At 37.4% G+C, this 24522-nt stretch overlaps 1 protein-coding gene across 1 annotated transcript; it reads right to left on the minus strand.

Moving 5' to 3' along the window:
* Positions 1 to 664: 664 nt before the first annotated feature.
* Positions 665 to 22827, minus strand: tent4b (terminal nucleotidyltransferase 4B). Its single transcript, XM_052561204.1, has 12 exons — positions 22039 to 22827; positions 8730 to 8853; positions 6726 to 6772; positions 5849 to 5969; positions 5648 to 5755; positions 5287 to 5415; positions 4672 to 4885; positions 4427 to 4553; positions 4117 to 4226; positions 3826 to 4019; positions 3498 to 3644; positions 665 to 3169 (listed from the first exon to the last, which is right to left on the minus strand). Exons 1-12 carry the CDS (start codon positions 22536 to 22538, stop codon positions 3029 to 3031), a joined length of 1962 nt encoding a protein of 653 aa, XP_052417164.1. The 5' UTR covers positions 22539 to 22827; the 3' UTR covers positions 665 to 3028.
* Between the last annotated feature and the right edge of the window lie 1695 nt (positions 22828 to 24522).

A 24522-nucleotide genomic window follows, 5' to 3' on the forward strand; every position in this document is an offset into this window, starting at 1 on the left:
ATGAACAATTCCGTTTTTTTTTTTTTTTTGCGTTAAAAGCATGGGAAGGCGTCTGCAAGATCAAAAATAAAATAAAATAATAATAATGTAAACTGTAGATATACCACAGCTATACTGCCGATTTTAAAGTGCATTTTATTATTTTTAGAATATAGATCGCCCTTATGATTGAGTCCAAAGTTGAGCTTTATCCCCTTTCAATTCTCACAAAAATATTCAAAACATATGTTTTAGTAGCCTAGCCTTTAAGAGCTAAAATACGAGTGACACAGCCTCAAAACCTTTTTTTTTTTAAATAAAGACCAACCATTAAATATTATATATATAAAAAAATAATACAAATATATAATTGTTTATGCATATTCAATATTTGCTCAGTCTTGGGACTACCAGTTTTAACAGACGTGACTATTGAGAACACGATTGAAACATTGTAAAAAGCTGCAGTTCTGTGCTTGGTGCATATCAGTGAAGCAGCTGCAGTAACCTACACTTCACAGACAGCCACTACAAACAATATACAAAAACTATAATTAAACAGCAACTCTGCCTTCTCTCTCTCTCTCTCTCTCTCTTTTGGGGGCGGGGGTGTCCATTTAGGTGACCGGTTTTGGAAAGTGTGTATTCACACACACACATACATACAAATAAATCACAGACCATATAAATAGCAAAGTATTATATTGGCATGTCAAAGACAATAGAGATGAGGATCAGGTAAATGTCACAATCAGCTCAGTTCTTCTGCCTGATGCGTCTCTCAAGGTCAAAGAGTACAGTTGCAGGTTTAAGATTATTAACTCTTTCAGGGTCAAGTTAAACCAGGAACACTTGCAAAATGATCAGATGTTCTGTAGTGTGTAGAATGCAGCTGCAACCAACAAAATATCTGTCAAAAATCCTCCAATCGTCCTAAATCCAAAAATACAAAGTAACAGTATTACGCCAGTATTATTATTATTATTGGAACTTTTTTCACAAAGCATCCCTTGGTCTTGGAGTAAATAATTTCCGGTTTAATAATGGTGTTCATTAAGTTTCGTTCTGCTGTACCAGCTGACTATAGAACATCATTCATTTGCTCGGCTCAGTCACTGGCGTTAAGTTAAATGCACTATACCAAGACATTAAAGCATATATATATAAAAAAAAAACATGTCCAAACAACATTTAGTACACTTAACATTAGGAAAGTACAAAATTTATAGCAACTTTTCAAAACAAAGAAAAGGCATTTAACAGAGACTTTGTGGAATAGGAAATGTACCAGCTTGATGTTGGATAGTTGTGCTGTAACTTTTATTGCATGGATGATCATGGATACATGTGAAGTAAACCTGTCTGGAGCACTGGCTATGGCACTAATGATCCTCCAATTGTTCTATTGCTGCATTTCTCTCAGCTCTATTTCAGTGGCATCGATTCGGTTTTAGACATACTACTGGCTTTGATACTCCATACACTCAACACAGGTGGAGTAACTAATATTACCTCATCAAAAGCCATCATATCTTACATTTACAGAGATCTGTGAAAACTATTAAGCAAATCTTAAAACAAAGTCACTGGGGAATTACAGTGTATGAAATAACCTTATGTTACACCACCACCTACTGTTTATCTGAAGAAATGCATTAATATTAATTTGGAGAGAACGGGCATTCTTACAAATACATCAAGATCCAGTGGAATGGAGGAGAAAATTAATTAAACAAAAAATAAAAATCACACAAAATAATCCACCTCATCTCCTTTTAAGTAGACCAGCCACAAATTAAAATGTTTAAACCATTTTTTTTCTTATATCTGTTAAAATGTACTTTCAGAAATAAACTTGGTCACTCAACTGTTATCGGAAAAAGGGTATTTGACATTCAGAAAAAAAATAAAATAAAAAAAATAATATATATATATAACACACTACATGAAAAGCAACAATGTTTTGCCACTCAGCCATAAGACAGAACACAGAACATGTCTGGCCTCTGCGGTCAGCATATAGAAATCAACTGTCTTTGATAAAAATAAATACATTAACAAATACAATTTATTTTGCAATGGGCTGATCATTCTGAGAAGCAGACTGAAAACCACAGCTGTAGTGTTCTTCAAATTTCCAGATCTACACACTTTACGCCTCTTGCTGACAGACTGTTCACACATACACTCAAAACACACACACACACACACATTCATACAGTGTGCAGAGTTGTGTGTTTTCGGATGTGCAGTCAACTACTAACACCCCTCTCACACAGCCCAACCACATCATTACAAGAACAGCAGAAGAGGCTGATGATAAGTGTTGGCAATTGAACCTAAACCCGTACATAGCCATGAAGAGCTCTTTTCTGGTTAATGTGTGTATGTCTGCAGCATGGCAAAAAATAAACAATACTATAAAACTATTATGAAACCATTTCCATGTTGGATAATATTTTTGGGATATTTGGTGTTTTTTTTTGTGTCTTTTTTTTTTCTTGTACAAATAGTTGTATAATCTGCATTCATGACAAAAAAGAACCACTCTTCAAAAAAAAGAAAAAAAAAAGAAAGAAAAGAAAAAACATGCATAATTTCTCTTGTACTAATTACATTTTACAATTTTTTTTAAACATTTAAAAATCTTTACACTTTCAATATAACCCTTTTTTTTTTTTGTAATTCGAGTCCTTTTTATTTTCCTTCAGCTGTCCTCAGTGAGGCAAAAGTCCAGGGTTTCAGGTATTGCTCGAGTTGAATTCTCTCTCCTACATTCTCTGGTCCTCCACATCTCCAGGAGAGCAGTGCAGCTCCCAAATTGTACAGAAGCCAATACAGATCAGGCCTAGCCTCTCCCACATGATTTAAATCCCATGGCCTACGCCCCACTTTAATAAATCTTTTTTTTTTTCCTCTTTTCCTTTTCCAGCTACAAAGTCACACGCATCCCTTTAACAGTGGGACAGGAGAGATTAATGATACCAGCAGCACCCTTCTGTGGTCAGACACATTAAGAGCAGGTGTGAGTCTGCAAGAACAGCTCCCCCTATCTGCACAAGTCCTCACGCGCTACCTCACGCTGAGGTTTCCTCTTCTTCATGCTAGGTTTTTGGGACTTGCTGTTTTGCTGGATCTTGTTGGGGTTGTTGTGTGGCCCTTGAGCACTTTTGTTAGCAAGCTGTCGGCTCTGAATTAAAAAAACATAGATGATTTGTATAAAACTCTAACAACGTTAAACAACCAAATTAAATGAATAAAACTAAATAGTAAAAAATGTACTTAAAATGCTTAAAATGTATTAGCAGACAGTAACAATAAACAACATTAATACATTCTGTATTAGCACAGATTAATTCATGATACCCTAAATTTGTTGACTAATACCAAGTCAATTTGTTAACTAATGCTAACAAACTGAATGTTATAGTAAAGTGTTATGTATAACAGAGATATTTGAACCAATTTGTCTGTCTCCATCATAAATGGAATCATAGTGACTTCCATCAGGTTCTTACCTTGTTGCCCTTATTAGTGGGGGTGGGCACTGTTGTTGAATGATTTTGTGATCTGTGATTGGACAGATTCCTTTCTGTATTCTCATTGTAAGTGTTAGAGGCCCGACCCAAAGCTTTTGAAGTCTTACAGGGCGTTCCATCAGAGTCCTGTGGAAAGCCAGTCAAAAATAAAAATACAAAAATATCTATTTTTTAATTTTTGAAATGAAAATAATATTTTACCAAATGTATATAAAATGTATTCAGTTTATGCTAAAACAACCTCTAATGCTATTTTTAGTGTAAGAAAATGTTCATGGTAAAAACCAATTTATATATATAAACTTACCGCTTCACTTGAGCTAGAGGCTGCTGAAGATGGCGATGATAATGATGGCGATGAAGGGGAAGAGGGGGAAGGAGAGGAAGAGTTTGATGACACTTTGCTCCGGGGAACAGCAGGAAGCACTGCACTATCTTCTGGGAAGTTATTATTACACTCATCAAGCTCCTCAGACTCAACTCTCCGCGTGACATCATTTACTATGGAGAAATAAAACAAGGGATTTTCAGCTAATTCATTTTCATTTTCATCTAAAGTTGAAGACATATCAAAATTAGCTCAGGGATAATGTCTTACCATTACAACTGAGGATCGGCTCATTGTTGCTCCGCTGGCCCCACTGCACACTGATCCAGTCACGGTACTCTGCTACTTCCTGTGTGACACGGATTATTCGACCGAGAATACTGTGGGGAAAAGATAACACCTATCATGAATCCCATCCTGAGTAGGTCTAGAGTTCAATCGGTATTTACTGATTTTTTTCACTTTTGACTTCTTTCAGCTGACTTGTCTGTCAGTTTGCAGGGTTTTTATTTTTTACTTAAGAAATTACAATTCTGAAAATTGAAAACACACGTGTCTATTACAGTTGTCTTTGTCTCACCTCTCTGACTTGTTGTTGGGGTAGTGCTTGGCAATTGGGGACACAGCGTGATTTAAGACAACGTAAGCATAATCAAAAGCCTCTTTCACCTGCATCGCCCCATATGAACTTCGCCCTACATCATTTCCTAGGACAAAAACAAATGACAAAAACAAAACATCTTCCATACCATCTTTGGTGACATGTTTGGGTCAGTTGAGCGGTTTAAAAAGTGTCAGTGTGTGCATTAGGGTTTGTGTTTGTACCTGGCTGCAAAGGATCCTCAATGTAAAGCATAGAGGGTCTGTACCCATCCAGCATGCCTTTCTGCACTTCATCCTTGGCCAAGTATGAGCCACCATCTTTGATCCTGATCCCCGTCTTCAGGTAGTTAAAATGCCGTCCGTATAGCTCGAAAAACTCAATCAACAGTACACCCAGGTTTGGGTTTGAACTACACGCGTCTTCTCTATAGTGCAGCTGGGAAATAAAACCGCAATTATAATTGTAATTAAACTGTTGTATTAATAAAAATCCTTTGAGCAATTATCATTAAATGGGTGATTTTCACTCTTGAGGCAGATCTAGTCAAATCGAGGCTTACAGTACAGTGTCACATCACCAACAGAAATCATTCAAATATGCTGATTTGGTGCTCAAAAACCATTTATTATTGTCAATGTTGTGCAGCTGTGCAGATTAATAATTGAATATGAACTGTAATCCTAATCTATGATGAGTAGAAATTAAAGCTATTGAAATAGAAATCTTTTGTAACAATGTAAAACTCTTTACTGTCACCAGTTTTCAGTAGGATTTATCTTTGGGTACTGTGAGACAGTGTGTGGATTCGATGGAATGTGTAGAAAGAAGTGTGTTACCTGTAAGAAGCTGACAACCATGAGGAACAGACTGTATGATCCGATTCCTCCCGTAAACACCTCATTCAGGTCTCTCTGCAGTAAAAACTGCTTCAAAACCAGCACCAGGTACGGTAATACAGGAAATTGCTGAAACACACAAGTCAGAAAATAAATCTGCAACAAGACTTAAAACCTACATTCCTGGAAAACTTTCTCACACAAATTCATTTTATATGCTGAGGTGCTTTTCATGTTGAAAATCAAGTTCAAATGAGTTTCTAAAACCTAAACAGCTTCATCTGACATCAGCATATCTATTTCCCTCTTAATTTATCGCTGGAGTTAAAAAGAGGACTTGAAGGAAAACCTCCACACTCACCTGTTTGAAGTCCCTGATAAGTTTCGCGGCTTTAACACCATTCTGTACGTTAAAGCTGATGTCCACTTTTACCTCTGTGTGCAAGTCTGTCAGTTTAATGATGGGAACCTACAAACACACAGCGTGTTAATGCACAAGCAGGGATGTCTGGCAGACAACAAAAACAGCCAACGCATGTTTATGACACAGCACTACTCGTACCGTTGCTTTGTCCAGGACTTTGACAGAGTTCTCATCTGCAATTTTTCTCTTGCGCAGCGCCTCTTCCAGAGTCCAGAGAGGTAAAGTCTCCCAGTGACCAAATACCACCAAGTCTATATCACTGAAATAAAGAGGGAGAAGAGAAAGTGGTAAATGTAAGCAAACAACACAGTTGGTGGTTGCCATTGACTTCCATAGTAGTAAAATAAATACTATGGAAGTCAATGGCAACCACCAACTGTTTGATTACCAGCAATCTTCAAAATAACTTCTTTTATGTTCAACATAAGAGAGAAACTCATACAGGTTTGGAATGTCTTGGGGGTGAATAAATGATGACAATTTTCATTTTTGGGTGAACTAACCCTTTAATGAATGAGCAATACACTGAATGTGTATTATGTTTTGGAACAAGTTTGATGACTTTGAATAAACCAAAAAATTATGAAAGAGTATGGGACACATTAATTTATGGACGTTACTTAATATATGGAGTATTAAACTAAACTGTTTCAACAACTGGCATAGTTGTGTACTGGCACAGACAGATGTATTCCACTAAGCCACACTTCAGTAATCCAGGTGGTGTATACACACAGTACGACTGGTGTGAGTGACGTGAGACTGGAGTAAAAAAAATAAATAATAAATAAATAAATAGCACACACTCGGGATCACAGGATACGCTAAAGAGCTAAAATTACAAATCTTAATCCCCTCTTTGCAAGCACACAAAAAGTACACATACACACACAAACACGTCTACATGTCATAATACTTTCATTACACAATTACAAAAAGACCATTGTAGAACATATGAATTTTGTGCTGAATGGAGAAAATGCAGCAAGAAAAATAAAAATCAAAAACATATTACCTTGTAGGTAAATACAAGCCTGTGCTAAAGCTGCCAAACACTTCAACCTGAAACAGAAAACAGAAAAACATTAAATCTGCCCTTATAAGAATCTACCCATGAAACCATTAGTCCAAACTCCCATCCTGTGTTCATATTTAAAACAGGAAAGATCTGTAACATGCAAATCAGACACAGGTATTCCCACGAGCCACTCTGATGTTTGAGTACATGAGTGTAATTACTTGCAAAAACACACTTGGACTGAAACTGGTGAGAAAGATGTGACCTCATAAGACACATGAACATTTCTGGAAACAGAGCTGTAAATTAAAGTATATTACTCTGTCAGTTAACACGCAAAATAATACAACACCCCAACATCACATAATATCACATCTAACATAACATATGGTGATTTTTACATGCTATGCAAGCTTATGGGGCAATGTACTCCATCATTTAAAAAGTGCAAAATAAATTTAAATAAAAAATAAATATACATCTGAGCTAAGCATATATAAATAATTCAAAACAAGTAGTATACAGGAAGTATTCATTCTAAATTCCTAAACAGTAGAGTAAAGCCTCTCTTTGCACAGTTACATACTCAGTCTGGTATTGGGGGAGGTGTGCCCCGAAGCGTAAAATCCATATAAGGGAAAACAACTAACGATTCCGAACACGTGTCTACATCGGATGTGAGCAGCGCGACAAAATACTATAGAACCACTGATCTATAATAAAGATTCATTACATATAGATCAGTCGACAGAACTCGGTATAATCCGTGATGCTGTCTACACTGGATGTGACGTGGCACATCACTAATCCCTGACAGTAAACCGCTGCCGCGTTCTATTTATGATGAGCTGACACATATTTCTAATGATTTTCAAAGGTCTCTTTGTGGCATCCAGTGTAGACAGTCTTCAGCGACACGACAACTGTCCCGTCTGGTGTATACACTAGGGCTGGACGAGAATATTCGATTATTCAAATATCGGTGGGTTGCCATTAAATTTTCAATTTTGAGATTCAAATATTCCTTTCTATTTATTCATTTTTTCATACACCTGGTATCTCCCATGAAACAGTTCTCATTTGTCCTTGAATATGAATTGCCCATGAGTGAACGTCATGATTCAGCTCATCTGGAAGAGAAGACAAAAATGCCAAAGACCTCAGCTGTGTGGGAGCACTTTAATTTGAGTGAGGACAAGACAAAGGCAGTGTGCCAAATATGCGATTTGAAACGGCCTACCACAACACCACATCAAGTTTGAAAAGTTGTGAGCAAGTGAGAGTTCTGTAAGCAGTATGCCTAGCAACAGCCAAATTCTGTCTACACTGGACGCGACACCGTTGAAAAGCATTTGAAATTTGTGTTAGTATATCATAAATATCTACTAACTACATACTACTACTACAAGCTTCTAAGCTCAAAAAATGGTATTCAGACCAGCACTAGTAGTCAATGTGTAAGGAGAGATTACTGAGGATGATGGCAAATGATTTGGTGATCCTCAGTACCATTGACAAACATATAATCTTGTAAATGTGTGGTAAGTACTGCCGCTCCATAGTAAAAACAGAGTATGTTTGATTGCGAATCTCAAAAGTGATAGAAAAAATAAAAAGCAAATGTGCATTCAAAAAAGGCCCAACATCGTGATGTCTATCAACCCAACCCTAGATTAACAATTACAAAATAGCTGGACTGAGCAATGCAAACTGAATAAATAAATAAATATTAAGTTAATTTTTAAATCAATAAACATATCCTTTTAGATGTAAAGGTGAATTGAGAAGAGTGTTTATTTCATTTCTAATGGGTTCCAGTGACAACTTAGAAATGGGGTTCCTCAGGGCTCTGTATTTAGACCAATGCATGTCTGCATTTATTCATCTTTGGCAGGTACCTTATTGATTGTTCCCGATCATCCAAATATTCAAGAATACAAAATGACATAAACCTCAAGAAAACAATCAATTTAATTGAAATGGTGTGTGTGAGTATCTAACCTTGGCATTGGGCCACAAGTCCTTGATGACTCCTTGGATCCTGGCCACCACCTCTAGCCTCATCTGCTCCTCCTCTGGACGAGGAGAAATATACTCATAAAAGTCCTTTATCTCCTCATGCAGGCTGGATAGAGAAACAGAGAAAAATTAAGTAATACATAATCAAAGAGTGGCCACATTATTGGTAATAAAGCTCCTTAATATTTAACACAAATACTACAAAGTGATATGGTGGCACAGTGCCACCGATCCTTAAAGGTCCCCTGAAATGCTTTGAAACACGCAGTGTTATTCTGTGTGTTAATATCATTTTAACTGAAATGGAAAGACAGGACGGCACATATCATGCAGCCCCTCCCCTTTTTTTAATAGCCAATAGTGTTAATTTTTACCTCAGCTTGGCTTGAAAGTTCAGAGCCGTTGAGCTCCGTAAAGCCGCATTTGGCAGGGTGTGTCAGCCATAATCACATCCATAGTGTAAAATATAGCATTCTTTGTAGAATTCAAATAGGTCCGATACGTTTTGTTGTCTGCGCCGACAGGCGCATGTAATCTGCTATGTGCTATCGTGTCTCTTGACTGGAGCTTAGTGTGTGCGTTGCAGTGGTTAGCGTGACACAGTGCGAAACCTGACTTCTTTTTCTTCAATGGAAAGCATATTTACACAGTCTGAATCGTTCCCTGTCCCCTATATAGCGCATTACGTGCCATTCACCACACAGAAAATATTAATCATGTAAACAAGTGACCGATTACATCTATTTATAGTGAAGAGAGCAGGCACTTTGGATTCTAGAGAGCATTTGATTGGACAGAAGATTTGATGAGAAGATGAAGTGTGATGTGATGTCATGAAAATCCATGATCCATTTTAGTGGAAGTGAGGGACTAAGTTTTGAATGCTTATATCTCCTAAATCCCCGGGAACACATCATTGGTAAAAATTGATAGCCTGAATGCACTTTAAGTCGCTTTGGATAAAAGCGTCTGCTAAATGCATACATTAATTTTTTTTTATTTAAATAAGAATTTTTGCATTGTTTTGGAACACATCAGCTTATTCATAATCTTAAGGCATATGGTGTTACATATTAAAGGCATAACATATTAATACTAAAAGCTAAAGTCATCGGGACTTTAAGGGAGAACCACTTTTTATTAATTCAATACTCCCCTAGGAAATAAAAATATACATTTCTTTTAAAAAAATCTAAACCAAACTATTGAATGACATTGCTGTCATGTAAGTAGTGTTGCTTTTGTCAACGAAAATTAAGATAAAATATCGTTGTCAACAAACCTTTATTACGTGAAGAAAACGAGATGAGATGCAACTTTAAATGCTAGTCGTGTGATGACGACTATAATTTAATGTATAATGCAATTCTGTTGATGAATAAAAACAAGACTAAATGTGGTTTACAAAATAAAAACTATGCTAAAACGTCTCTTCATTTTTGTTGACCAAAAAAATACCAAACTAAATATTATAACATTATTTTGTCAAGTTATTATTATTTTGTAGTATTTCTGTTTCCTGTGTCTCACTTCAGGGTTGGCATCAGGTCGCACTGCGCAGATGATAACAAACAAAGCGGGATTTATACTTTGGCCTGGCTCTGCTTCGTGAGCTTCAGCTCACTGCGAGCACACCTTCCCAAACGGATAGGGCTTTTATACTTGACGCAATGCGACATATTTTCCACGCTCACCCAAGTGAACTTGTGGATGTAAGGGGCCCAATAGCCGGCCAGCCGGGGTTCGCCTTTGGGACAAAAAAAGAGTCCGCGGTTGTCTACTCAGCAGTGGTTCTCAAACACGTTCCTGGAGGCCCCCCAACATGACAGGTTTTCCATGTCTACTTAATGAAACACACCTGATTCAGATCATCAGCTCATTATTAGAGACTCCAAGACCTGAAATGGGTGAGTCAGACAAAGGACAGATGCAAAGTGTGCAGTGTTGGGGGGCCTCCAGGAGCGAGGCTAGGAACCATTGGTCTACTGCCGCTGGCAGTAGTGCACGTGACGTCATGCACTCTATGCACACTTGTTTTGTATACAAGTGAAATAACAGTAATTTAAAAGTAATTTAATAACAGTTGCAAATTGCTTTATTTAGACTTTAAGTCTATAGTAATTTACAAATTACCTCAAACGCCATACACAGCATTTCCTTTAGATTGGCAGGTTTGAGTGTAGGAAAATACAGTTTATGTATTCAGCAAATAGATTTTGTGTTGGGCAATGGACCTTGTTTGGAATCCAAATACTACATCGCCGATCTGGTGCCATCTCCATTCTCCATTTATGTCACCCATCCACGTTTGTACAATTGTCTTGGTTGGTCAGGTTTGGTGAGGCATAGTTTCTCCAAACTGGTCAAATACAAACGAGACGGTGATAAAATGAAAGATGTTGACAATAAATGTGGCAATGATTCCTATTTCAAACTGGGTGAGTGAAGACCTTCCCAAACGGACAAGGCTTTTTTCCTGTGTCTACACTGGACACGACACCACGTTGCAACAGGGTTGTCTAGTGTCTACCCAGGACATTTGAACACTGCCTCAGTACCTCATAAATAGGACGAGGCAGTTTACTGTCAGAGATTTGTCATGCTGCATCCAGTGTAGCATCACCAATTGATTATAATGAATTCTATAGTATTTTGCAATGTTGCGCCCATTGTTGCTCCGTGCGACTCGTGTCCTGGAGAAATGGTGTATTTAACCTTCTTATTTAGTCTACTTTCTTGTTTAACCATTATTTATTTGATATTTATTAGTGTTTTGCAGGATGTGCTAAAATAAACGCATGGTTCTTAATAGATGATTGAGCCTCATTGATTATTATTTGTGTTTGTAATAATGGTATACACACACACAATTTTTTTTCATACGTGGTAGTAAATATCTGCCACCATCACAGCCCTTATCAGAGAGTCTTTGTGTCTGGAATGGATGTATTCTTGAGTCTATAGGGTAACAATAATATAACCTTGTTTGAAATGGGTTTGGCTAAAATAAAATTTTGGTTTCATCTATACTACTAGGTACTTGTACTATATTGACAAGATTAAATAGAATGGCTTTGCTAAAAAGACTAAAATACCATTTTCATGACTAAATGTCATCAGTTTTCTTCGACTAAAACTAGACTAGACTTAAAAGAGTATGAATGTGACAAACTAATAAAAACTAAAATGTCTTCATGCAAAGACTAGACTAAAACTAAAAGTAAAACAGGCTGCCAAAAACAACACTACATGTAGGTGATGTGAACACTGATTAACATGACTCAGGGTAAGAGAAGAAAAAAGAAACAAATTCACACCCTACTTACAGGAAAGTAACCATTCAAAAGGCAGGTTACTACAGCTGGGAGAGCTAGAGATGCGTCTGAGTCAGGATAGGGAAAGTGCAGCTAGGTGACACCTCATTATTACACATCTCTAATAATTTGACCCTAGAAAGCAGCACACCATTTAACTCAACCCAACCCAACCCGACCCAGCAGTCTATTCCAACCTGTTACCTGAACACTAAGTTCAAGCAATGGTAGCAGTATCAAACACTGCATGGGGCAAACCTGCAGAAATACTATACATGCAAGCTGCTTAGAGAGGAATTAATTTATTGAAATAATCTCTTAGTGTCATGAAAGTTCAGTATGTTCAGTAGACGACTATGACAGGGGACCTAGTATCACCTCCCATTCTCTTCCAGCTTTTACTAACACTAGTATTCTGGTGCCAGGTGCCAATCCCATGTCTAGGGTTGTATCCGCACATGCCTGCCAAACTGGCCGCCGTCATTACTCATGCACATATAGCTGCTGCTGCAGGTGGTTCCATCATTCTGTAATTGTGCTGAGTTGGCCCATGACTTAGGTAATGACTCCAATAGATTTCCTGTAGCTCAAACATGGCATTAACAATGGCAAGGTCATGGGTTTGATTGATTGCAAGAACTAATATAACGTACACAATAAATGCAATGTAAGGTGCTTTGGATAAAAGTGTGGCAAAATATATATATATTGGAGCATTTGTTTTTTGAACCTGGTGCATTTTATCCCTTAAAGTAAACTCGGCAATCATGCTTAAATCAACTCCACAATAAAAGATTCACTAAACAATGTTGTAAAAAATGGAACACTGTGACCATTTAAACCCGTTTTGGAACAACGAAAATCTCAATGTTATGAATTTCAGATAATCTCAACTTCCAATTAAAAGAGACAATCACCTTTCTTAGTCTAAAACGTACATGCACATTAGCTGAACCAGTCTGAACAAAATACATTTTCATGATGATTCAATTTATTTATGATGCCACATATTGTCAGATTTAACTGCTGATTTGATATGCTAGTAGGAAAGGTGATTTTGTAGATTTTGGTGTTTACCAGATTTTAACAAAAAGTAGCATGTAGGAGTTAACCAACAAGACCGTTAAGATCTCAGAGTGGATTGGCTTGCTCTTTTGTCCTGAGGTTGAACACAAAATCTGCATGGACACTGCAATTACGCCTACACCAAATGAACATTCTTCTTTAGTTATTTCTATATTTGCAAATTGCTAGAGCGGCCTAACATAAAATTTACTGTTCTTTCACAATCTGGTCCCTCCTCCACATTTGACAGCAAGTGGATCTTTAACTTGTGCAGAACAACGTGTTCCCTCCCAGCATCTGACCAGAACAGACAAACTGAAGTTCTCATTTTAACTTCAACTAACCTAAAAGTAAAAATAAGAGTGTGAGAAATAAAACGGTTTCCTACATCACCTGTAGAGACATTTTAGTAATTTTGGACAGGTGAGTAACAATCACACCCTGAAGAACAATTTGCACTCTGGGAATTCTAAGCATCTTATTACTTAAGAATGAGACTCACTTCCTAAAAATGCTCAGAATTATTTAAAATCCACCTTATCCACCTTAATGCAGTGAGAAAGAATTGGTTACATAAAGTTCAAGGTCCACTTAACTGGCATTTGGTTATCCGAGTGGAAACTCTGAATGGAAACTCATATTTTCTATTTCAAGGAAGGTCTCAGTACCGCCGGTCACTCAGGTTCAACAAACAAACAAGTCATGCAAAGCTCTGAGCATAAATACCAACACAGACACACGAATGCACAAATCTCTTCTGGGGATCTGATCAATGTCTAAGAACATTTATTTGTCGGTTGATAAAATTATATAGAATGGGAGAAATTTCTGCCATGGGCAATTGGGCATGGTGTTCTGTAGAGGCAGTCTGACAGCATTCATCAGAGCTGACCACCACTGCAACGTGAACACACCTACTGCAGATGCATGCTCCCGATTCCACAGACACAGGTCACTGGGTTTGTGTGTTCAGGGACAGAGGATGTTTCACATTACCAAGACACAAATCATCAATACACACCAACAAGCCAGTTAAATCATTTTTTATGCAACCAAAACATAACTTATTTATGGAGCACCTCTGCCAATACTGACAATGTCCTATGGAACTAAAGTATTGGCAGTAAATATTGTTTTTTTATTGGCCCAAATATATAAATATACTTTTAATATGTTTGATAGAAAAAAATAGATTTTTCTATTAAACAGGTACAAGGTTTATTCAAAGGTTTATTCAAAGTATGTTTGCATTTGGGTGTGTATTTGCAAGGTGTGTGGCGTTTCATCAAGATTACATAGAAGTGTGTGTTTCACTTCTGGGAACCTAAGAAAGTAAGTTTAGTCCAAGAAACGGAACTGAAAGAGAGCAAAAGTGGAAACACAAAGCCTGAATGGCCTCTTGATCTCTCCATATCTGCTTTAGGAACACTGTCACGAAACATGCAAATGGACAAGAGAGAGCAGAAGCAGACAAACTAGACTAATCAAATCTAAAACAAGAAATGAACAAACACACACACAAAAAAATAAAATAATAATAATAATAATAATAATAAGTAACAATATACCGATATGACAGTGTTCAGTATTCGGTACCAATACCAGTGTATTGGATTTCACTAGATTTAAAATCTATTTCACTAGATTTCATACAATTATTGTGCACCCGTGATTTTTTTAAAATCTAGAGTATCTTTTGCTGCTGAATTATCTACTAACCTAGTTTATAATAGTATTTTTTTGTCATAGATTATGATTAATTATAATTTAATGTGCTTTTTACCGTTTTGTTCTGCTTTTCAAATAAAAAATTTAATAAATAAAAAAACAAATACAAAACTACAATTTTAAAATATTTACTTAACACTGAACATTTGTTTAAATATTCTAGCAGATATTATACCTACAAAGCAAAATAAAATTTAAGCAAAATTTGATAACATTTAAAAATTAAAATGTTAAAAGTTAAACATGTTAAAAATGTTAAAGTGTGATATAAATACATAAAATGTAAAGTTTTATTTATTTATTTTTACTTGTTTACTTATTTTTTTCCAGAAGGGAGACTTTCAATACTTTCATTGAAATGGTTAAGTTTGTTGTAATAAAGGATTTGTTCATTGTCGTCATTGTTACTTATAAAAAAGTTTTGATTTATCGTGAAAACTGTGAAACAGGGATATTTTCTGAGATTATTATCAACCCTTAATAATACACTTAATCTAACTAGAGTTAATTCAATCCCAGCAGGCTAGCTCACAGTTTGAAGAGCACATTTCCCCAGTTGTGTCCAGCCTGGCTGTGGGAAAATGATTACACACAGAGAGGCTGAGTTTCGTTTCACAGAATAAGCCATTGAGATCAGTTTCAATTCTCCAGAACAGCCTGTTGTGTCCTCCAATCAAGCAGGAGCAGCGTGCAGTTTACTCCCAGTGTCAGCCAATCAGAGAGCAGACTATGTTGCTAGGAAACCCTTCACCATGAGGGCCAACACAATTTTCACTGCTACTGCTGTGGAATGACTGACTCAACCAAAAACCCCCACCCCCCGCGCACACACAGAGTTACCCTTAACACTGACATCACACAATCATCCTGATTTAGATGTATAAAGCCCACTTTGTTGTTTTTAATTACATCGGTTTAAAGTTGACATGAAAGGCATCTATTTTCTAAATGAATGCTATAGATCTTTTATTATGAACAATTGATTTAAACCTCACGTTCATCTGCCTGCAGTTTTGGGTACATCCCTCACATCTCAACATCTAACCATCAACTGATATATAGAATCAAGTCCCCATTCTATACCATTTTCCATTAATACGTTACACACTGATATGTTACAATACTGATCTTCATCCCTTAAGAGAAAATCTGTCTCTACTTCCGTTTCATTGTGACTTAAACAATGCACAGTGTTAATTCACACATATTTCAGTGGGACAGGAAGTTGTACCTGTAAGCCTCTCTGACAATGAGCCTCTGTGCTACATTAGTATGACTTGTCAGTATCATGTTGGTTATGAGTGTAATCACTAGTTTGGTCATCTGTTGGCTGAGATCAGGACTGCTGTTACTAGTCTTTCCTTTTTAGACGTCACATACAGCAGCAGCTCATAGGGCCTGAAATTGAAGTCTGATAATAGGGGGAATTCCTCCTTTAGGGTGGGTGGTAGTACTCAAGATACAAATGCACATTTATGGATGACAATCAGATGCAATACTATTACTTTTAGCAAAAACTATCACAAAACTGACATTTTACAATTACTTAATCAGATAGCCTAGTTAAGGGCACAGGTTTTCAGATATATTACGGTTCAAAAGATTGGGAAAGCAGTTTAACCCTTATTTAGCATTAAATTGATCAAAACTGACAGAAGACAGAAAATTTTAGTGGTTAAATGGATTTTAGTTGATCCTTGATACATACGGACCAAGCCGTAGGGTTCGGCACGCATCTGATCCGCAGATTAATTGTACAATTTAACCATAATAGATTATACATTTATAATTTGTTCGAATATACACAAAAAAAGAAATATTTAAACTAGGGGTGCATAATATATATAGGCCGATGATTAATGTGCATCTTGTCAGTAAAGCCGGTTCTCTAATCAGCAGTAAATACCATCAGGTGCGTGATTTAACAGGGCAACGGTTACTACACGACACGGAGCCATTGTTAACTGACAAGCTGCACAAATCCACGTGTCAGTCCAATCGGTGCTAATAAGCAACTTCCCATGTTTGTGACCCTTAAGAAAGCATTCTAGCTTTAACAGAATAGACACAATTTGAACCCTTAGTGGTTAAATACAGACTACTGTACATTTTGCAAACTAGACCAAAAGACCTGCTCATTATTTTGAACCAAGGAGATATTTTTACCAACAAGTTTATTTTTCATTTAGCAGTCCGTCTTTAACAGAAGTTCAGCAAACGTTTAAGGTAGCACTCATGACATACCTGAGCTACTTTTAGAAATGACTGAATTCACCCACCATTTAAATTAACCTTTGAACAGTTTTATTTTGCTGTATTGTTCTACGACGGAAAATTGTACTTGTCATGTAATAGCAAGTAGAATCCTTTGCCAACGAGAGCTTTGTCACTAAACAAACGTTGAAGCAGCCAGCTGTGCTCACCTACCAAATGTCAATCATTCAGGGCCAAAATTACTTTACATAATTAATATCAATGGCAGAGTTTGTGAACTGAGCCACTGAGAGCAAAGCATCCCATAAGTATTTCAATGCTAGCTATAGGCCTAGGCATTACAAACTCAAGCTTATAAAGAGAAGCTAATGAGATTTATAAAGTCTTCTCTCCATTCCAGACTGTTCGTATGGCCCTGAAATAACCCCACAAGTCAATATCGTGCATTAGTATTACACTGGAAAACACCTCACAAAAATAAGTTATTTCACATTTCATGTCAATGCCATGTTAACTTGAACGATTTGGATTTAAGAGCCAAACAAACAGTGCTGACTTGTGTACGAAACTTACAGATGGGCAATGGGTTTTCTAATGGTGCATATGCCAAAACATTCTCTTGTGTTGACTGAAGGTCCATGTTGAACTCTCATCTATATGTATATTGGACAATCTTCTGTGATGAATCACTAACATTCAAGCTATTACATAAGTTCAAAGTGCACCCACCCAACTCTGACTCAGTCAAGTCTGACCAAAAGCTCCATGGTACATTCAATGAGGCAAAGCATAAACAAATGACCATTTCATGTTGCTAGGCACAGCATGATCTGCTGTCAGCTGAGCATGTGGAGTCAGTCTGTTGCTTTTCAGCCTCAATACTCAAAAGACCATGACAAACCACATTCAAACTATCCTATCACACCGGCTAAACACAATCAGTCATTTGATATGTGCTAATAGCTCAGTCCATCTCACATTCTCCTGGTCTACATCTGGTATAAACAGACCACATATGTAATCAAAAGGAGACAATGTTGATTAGAGTCTTCACTCAGTGACAAAAGGTTTTAACAAATTAGTACACATAAATATTGTGAAAGAGATAAAGTGGAATCTTTTAGACTACAGCATTAAACACAAAGGCCACTTTCCAGCAAAAAAAATGCCATGTACAATATAATGGCTTTATAACGGTGTATAACAGCTTTCTTATAAGGGAAAGATGCAGAAGTATGAACATGTGGCGTGGACAGCTTTTATTATGAACATGGTTTCTACAACCTTCCATAAAAACCTTGTATCTGCTTTAAACTCAGAGTTATGTGTTCTATATGTGCTGCCATATTAAATCAAATTAGGCCAGAACAGAAAGTTTGCCTAGTACAATCCATTTTTTTATTTTTTATTACAGATTTAAAGATACTGAGCGCTGTAAGGCACATTTCATTGTAGCTGTTCTTCGGTTTCTAACAAAATTTTACATAATTTATGTTAGTCAATGGCTTGTAAATTATTTGTTGTGTACAAACTGACATATTCATTGATCATGTCTTGCCACGCAGCAGAAGTTTAGTTATTCATAAATATAAATTCTGTCATCATGCATTCACAACTCGCATCAATTTTTTTCTTCTGCAGAACACAGAAGATGATTGTATGACAAATGCTGGCGACCAAACAGTTTTGGTTTCATTTGCATGGACAGAAAACACTTCTCTTTAAATATCTAAATAAGAAAAAATAAGGCGAAGTATATGACAACAAACATTTCATTGTTAGGTGAACTGTCCCTTTAAGACCACTGAAGCATGACAGCATTTGATCTAACATAATTAAAATAAATAACCGTCCACCAACAGCCAACCGTTTCTTGGTTTCAAACGTCAATGCAGATCACAAACATTCTGCCACTGGTCTAAAAACAAGAGCAACATGAGTAACACATTCTGACATCATCCTGTTCATCGCGACCACCCTGGGAAAGTGTCCATGTGATGAGAATGAGCTCTTGCTGAGTGCTGTAATGTGCATGGGGGTGTCTGAGACAGACCCAGAGCTCTCATACGTGTCTCAGAGCATACTCTCACATCTCCAAATCCTGCTGCTAGTGACAGAATCAGTAAAATTCAATTTGAAACCCCATTTCTCTTGTAGCTTCTGGGAGCCTCTCAGGGAAACCCCATGTGCTTGCACCGAAGGCTGCTTTTCTATTAGAATTAAACCCTTTCCACCAACTTGCAATGCCTCCCTCATGTCTCATAGCAACTTGTTAACCTAATGTCAGTGATTGATGAATATAAGCTGAACTCAATTGCAGAAAGCAGAGCTATAATGGGAAAAACAGCAGCCACAAGGAACCTTGCTTAATGTTTTGTAATAATATAAAACTACTATAACAAAGAGCTGCATGCGTTGATCATCTTTAGGTGAAGACACACTAATTTACAATTCTTTAAAATTTCAGCAAGACCACAGACTATTCAAAGACATTAACTCAGGACACCATCTGTTCAGCAATGATTTCTGAATACAAATGAATGAAAGCTTCCTTGTGCCCAAAAATATAGCCTTCGAATCGATTCAGTGCATTTTCAAAAAGAGGACGAGTGCACTGAACTCATCTCATCCTACACTTAAAAAAACATTGAGAAGACCTAACATAAAAAATTCAAGAGCAGTAAACAAAGCGTGGAGAGGATTTCCCCTCTCCTCTCACTGCAGCATAGTTGTCAGGGGAGACGAAAGGATCTAAACTCACTCTGATTGGCTGGAAGCACCGTGACATCAGAGAGACATGGATCGTATGTCAGCTTGGAAGGGAAGCATTTGTTTTGGGTAGAACAGGGAAGAAACTTACTCAACACACGGAGAATATAAACAGAAAAATCTCTACACACTCAGGCAAACACATAAAACCATCTGTACCTTTTCTCACGCCTCCAAACAGAATAGCAAAAATGATTATAGAGTGAAATTAGCCGCCAACTAACAAATCCACAAAACATTTCTGTAATGTAGGTTGGAAATATTTAGTTCTGTGGGAAGCCAGCACATTTCACATCCTGGTTTTAGGCTTGCAGGCATGACAAAGACTAAAATCCACAGCAAATGATCCCAGAACCAGATTAAAATCTCTAAGGCATCTCAGACATGTGCTCTGAATTCAAAGCTAAAGGTGAGCCAGTCTGCGCTTAATCTATATTCATTTCGCCATATGTCTACAAGATGAAGCTGACAGGAGTCATTCGTTCCACAAACAGGACAAACAGAAAGGGTGGTCAGGTAAGAAGGTCAGTAAGGTGAGGACTAGAGGAATGCTCTTATGCAAACCCTCTGCTAACATTACTACAAAATGAGGACAAGGCTTGCTAGCTGTACTTTGCTCTGGGCTCCACAAGCTGCTGCACAAAGTAGAGCAATCTGAACCTTCACAAACCTAACACACAACCACCACCACAACAATTACACCTAATTCTAAAATCACCCCACTACACAAATCCAGCACTACTTTCACAATCGACCTCTGTTCCACACTGAAAGATGTGCTTATAGACATTTAATGCCCTTAATAAAGTACAGCCATTAAAATCTAATTGAACCTTTCTTGGTAAAGGAAATTTGTGGTTTGACTTTGAAAGTAAGTTGCTGCTTTGTTTTCATTTCACACATTACACACCGAAAGAGATCAGCAAATAAAGAGATTTCTGTCAGTTAATTTTGTCGAGCTTTAGAACAAAAATCCACTCAGTCTTATAACTTCAGAGCGACTTTGGGGTAAGTAAATGATGACAACTTTCATTTCTGAGTGAACAATCACTTTCAAGCAGATTTATTCAGATCAGAATAGCAATAAAACTGAAAGTCAGGAAAGAATTCAATGTCATCATGACTTATGATCATTAAGTAACCTGAGTTTGAAGTGCAAGGTGTAGATTACTGACTGGATGGAAGATAATGATTAATAGAGGCGGTAACTACAGTAGAGCAACTCCGTGTTATGCATTACCCTTACAGTAATTCATACAGTAGTATCTGGGATTGGTCTCATTGAATAAATCAATGCACACAAGGGAAAAGATCCACTGAGATATGTAATCATAATGGGCAATTAATAAACCTTCAACTTTTAGATTATTAATTAATCATTTCGAAGTGTTCAATTTCCCCCCAACTGTTCAGTCAGTTTCTACTGTAAAACATAACTAAGCAGAAGCTCTTTATCAAACTGTGTGTTAAACTGATACAGAGTAACAACATTTCATCCCAGAAGAAGTCTTGTAGTACTAACCACTGTATGGCATTATGACAGAAACCATCCATTATTTTGCAATAGTAGCAGCATCTAAAGATAACTTACCTCAAATTAAAATTGTCATAATTTACTATTCCTCATGTCATTTCAAACCTGTATTACTTTCTTTTACAGAACAAAAAAGCAAAAGTTACTTTACGTCCACACAAAGTCAAAAGTAACCAACATTCTTCAGAATAATTTATTACCAGTTCCAAAGAAGAAGAACGCTGCACAGGTTTGAAACGACAAGAGGCTTCAGTAAATGAAGACGGAATTTCATTTTGGCGTGAGCTATCCCTTTAAGACTAAACGGACTTCGAGAGAGTTCTTGTTACTTGTGATCTGAAGGATTCTTGAACTAGAGATGTCAGGGGAACAGCTGACAGGTCATTTAAATGGAAGGATTGCGCGGATCCTGTAGACATGCCAAATATGGTGAAGAAACGTCTAGAATGTTACACCTCGAGAACCTAATAGTTATTTTAGTGAATGGACGGTCGCAGGTCCAACACCGTGCTGCCTATTCAGGTCACGACATGTTTAATATGTACTGAAGCACCCTTAGTTTAGTGTCTACGCGTAGGCCAGCTCCTGAATCCGAGCAAACACACCGGGCCCTGCGCCGAGGTTATCATCATACACCCACACATACAGACTTGGTCTCTGCACTCACCCCACAACGCCTTCCGAGTAGTTTCTGCTTTTCCACGGTGTGCCCGTGTAAATGTCCTCCGCCCCATCCGTCAGCAGCAGACTCCTGTTAAAGCCAAAGGTGCTCGCCTTGTTGTCTCTTTTCCTCTTGCTTGGCAACTCGGTTCCCACTCCCGCGACCCTGCTGCCACCCACCTGCCCTCCTCCGCCGACACCCCTGCCTGTCCTGCTGCTGTTATTGTTGTTATTGGCTTCCAGAGGGATGAAGTCTAGCTGTTCGGAGACTTCACTGTCAGGTTTGGATCTAGACATCCCTTGGTGGTCTCTGGGCTTTCCGCTGCTGGCGACAGCGTTGCTCGACGCACCGTCGCCTCCGCCGCTCGTCAGTTTGGCGCTGGCTGTGTTGCAGTTGCTGTTGAAGTAGAGGTTTCCCAGCGTCTGCGTCGTATCCCAGATGTGCATCCACAGGTTGTTGGCAGGTCCCCGCTGTTCTGGCTGAAACCAGGCAATTCTAGGATCCATCAACCGCTGAGCTGCTGCAGGCGCACTTGCCCCCAAAGCAGAGCCAGGCTCGGTTCGCTTAACCCGCTAACGGGAACACTAAACGCTGCTAAAATATCCCGTGCGAGTCCATCAAACGTATCTCGGGACAAAAAAAGAAAACAGCAGTGTAAACGGACTGTAAAAATACGTTGTTAAAAAACGGTAACCGTCAAACTTCAGAGCACGAGGAATGGAGAAACATGAGAGTCGTCTGTGTCACTGCCTCTGACCCGTTTCTATCCGAGATCGTGTTACTCAATGGCGGACATAGCACAGCGCGACTGCGCATGCGCGAGTGTTACGCAAGAGCGCACGTTACAGTGACCGTTACGTAACAACAACAGTGTGTTTGAAACATTGTAGTAATATGAACCTCTCTCGTTTGTTATGTTTCAGACATACCCTGTAAATGGTGGCGCTAATCCAATGAGTCGTATATCTAGTTTATGGGGTCTCAGTGTTATCTTCTAATTATTTTGTAATGTAGCGACAAAAATTAGATTACCGAGAGCAGGAGTCCGCGAATAGAATATAAACAACAGTATTATTAATGTGAGACAGTCAGGGCCGCGACCACCATAGACATTGAGGGGGACAAGTAAAAGAATCATTTAATATGAGTCAACTTTTTACGTTTTTTTTTCACATTAGAAATATGGCAATTTTGAGAGAGAGGGAGAAAGAGAGATGAAAGTTGCATTTGTTCTCTTTCTACAAAAATGAAGCTGTGAGATTAGTTACTTCCTCATTGCTGAGTTATATAATTCAGCGATCCAGTATCAAAGCTTTTTTAATGTTAAATATTGGTTTCCTATTTTAATATAGTAAATATAATTAATTTCTGTGGCGCAGCATCATTACTCCAGTCTTCAGTGTCACGTGCTCCTTCAGAAATTATTCTGTTTTTTTTTTTTTTGGGGGGGGGGGGGGGGGGGGGGGCTTTGATAATTCTTCTTTTTATTCTTTGATGAATAAAAGGATTAAAATAATAGCATTTATTCAAAATAGTACAACTTGGCTAAAGGCCCACCTTAAAGGAAAATGTGCTATCCACTGCTCCTAAAATGTATAATTGCAGAAAAAAATATATACGTTGTAATGAACATTAATGGAGCAACAGATTTTGTGTGAAAATAACTCATTCAAGTTGTTTATTTTGTTTTAAAAAACTTATATGACGTGGCAAGGGGGGGCCTTTTACTTTACACACGGGGCAAAAGGCATCTTTGCACTACTGTGCGCGATCAGATAAATATACACGTGCATCTTGATAAGCGAATGTTTTGGAAAGTGCTAGGCCACGTTTTTGTGCCATCTAATGGTTTAGATGAAACACTTTTTATTTCACTGAACGCTGAAAAAGTACCATAGGTCCCAAAAAATAAAATATAATATGAAGAAGCAAAAATGTTTCCAACACTGATTATAAATCAGCATATTAGATTGATTTCTGAAGGAAGACAGGACAAATAATGCTGAAAATTCAGCTTTGTTTCACAGGAATATTTTAAATTATTTTAAATTGCAATAATATTTCACAAAATGCCATATTTATTTTTGATCAATTGTTTAATTTTTTCAGCCTTGATGAAAGAAACGTCTTTTTAAAAAAAACTAAATTTCGATTTCTTTTTTACCACTTAAAAGAGAAAATAAATTACAATTGTCATAATTTATGCCATTTCAAATCTGAATTACTTTTTTCTTTAATGAAACTCAAAAGATGTTAGGAATAAGATTAAAAATATCCTAATATTAAAAAAAAATATGTATATATATTAGCAACTGACAGCCTCATTCACTATTCATTTTCTTTGTATCTTTATTTATTACAATGCATGTGAATGGTGACTGAAAATGTATTCTATAGTGTTCCACAAAAAATCTAACGATGTGATTATTGGTAAGTGATGACTAAATGATTTGTATTATTTTATGGTGAACAGCTCTTTTAGGTTAATTT

The sequence above is a fragment of the Carassius gibelio genome, chromosome B7 (assembly GCF_023724105.1).
Source record: "Carassius gibelio isolate Cgi1373 ecotype wild population from Czech Republic chromosome B7, carGib1.2-hapl.c, whole genome shotgun sequence".
Taxonomy (NCBI): Eukaryota; Metazoa; Chordata; class Actinopteri; order Cypriniformes; family Cyprinidae; genus Carassius; species Carassius gibelio.

Excerpts from the sequence above, each read along its gene's own strand:
- tent4b (XM_052561204.1), bottom strand. The coding sequence starts at position 22,538 with ATGGATCCTAGAATTGCCTGGTTTCAGCCAGAACAGCGGGGACCTGCC. Across the intron at positions 8,854-22,038 it reads TACTCGGAAGGCGTTGTGGG|CCTGCATGAGGAGATAAAGG; the intron begins GTGAGTGCAGAG and ends TTCTCTATCCAG. Across the intron at positions 5,416-5,647 it reads TTATCAGGGACTTCAAACAG|CAATTTCCTGTATTACCGTA; the intron begins GTGAGTGTGGAG and ends TGTGTGTTTCAG.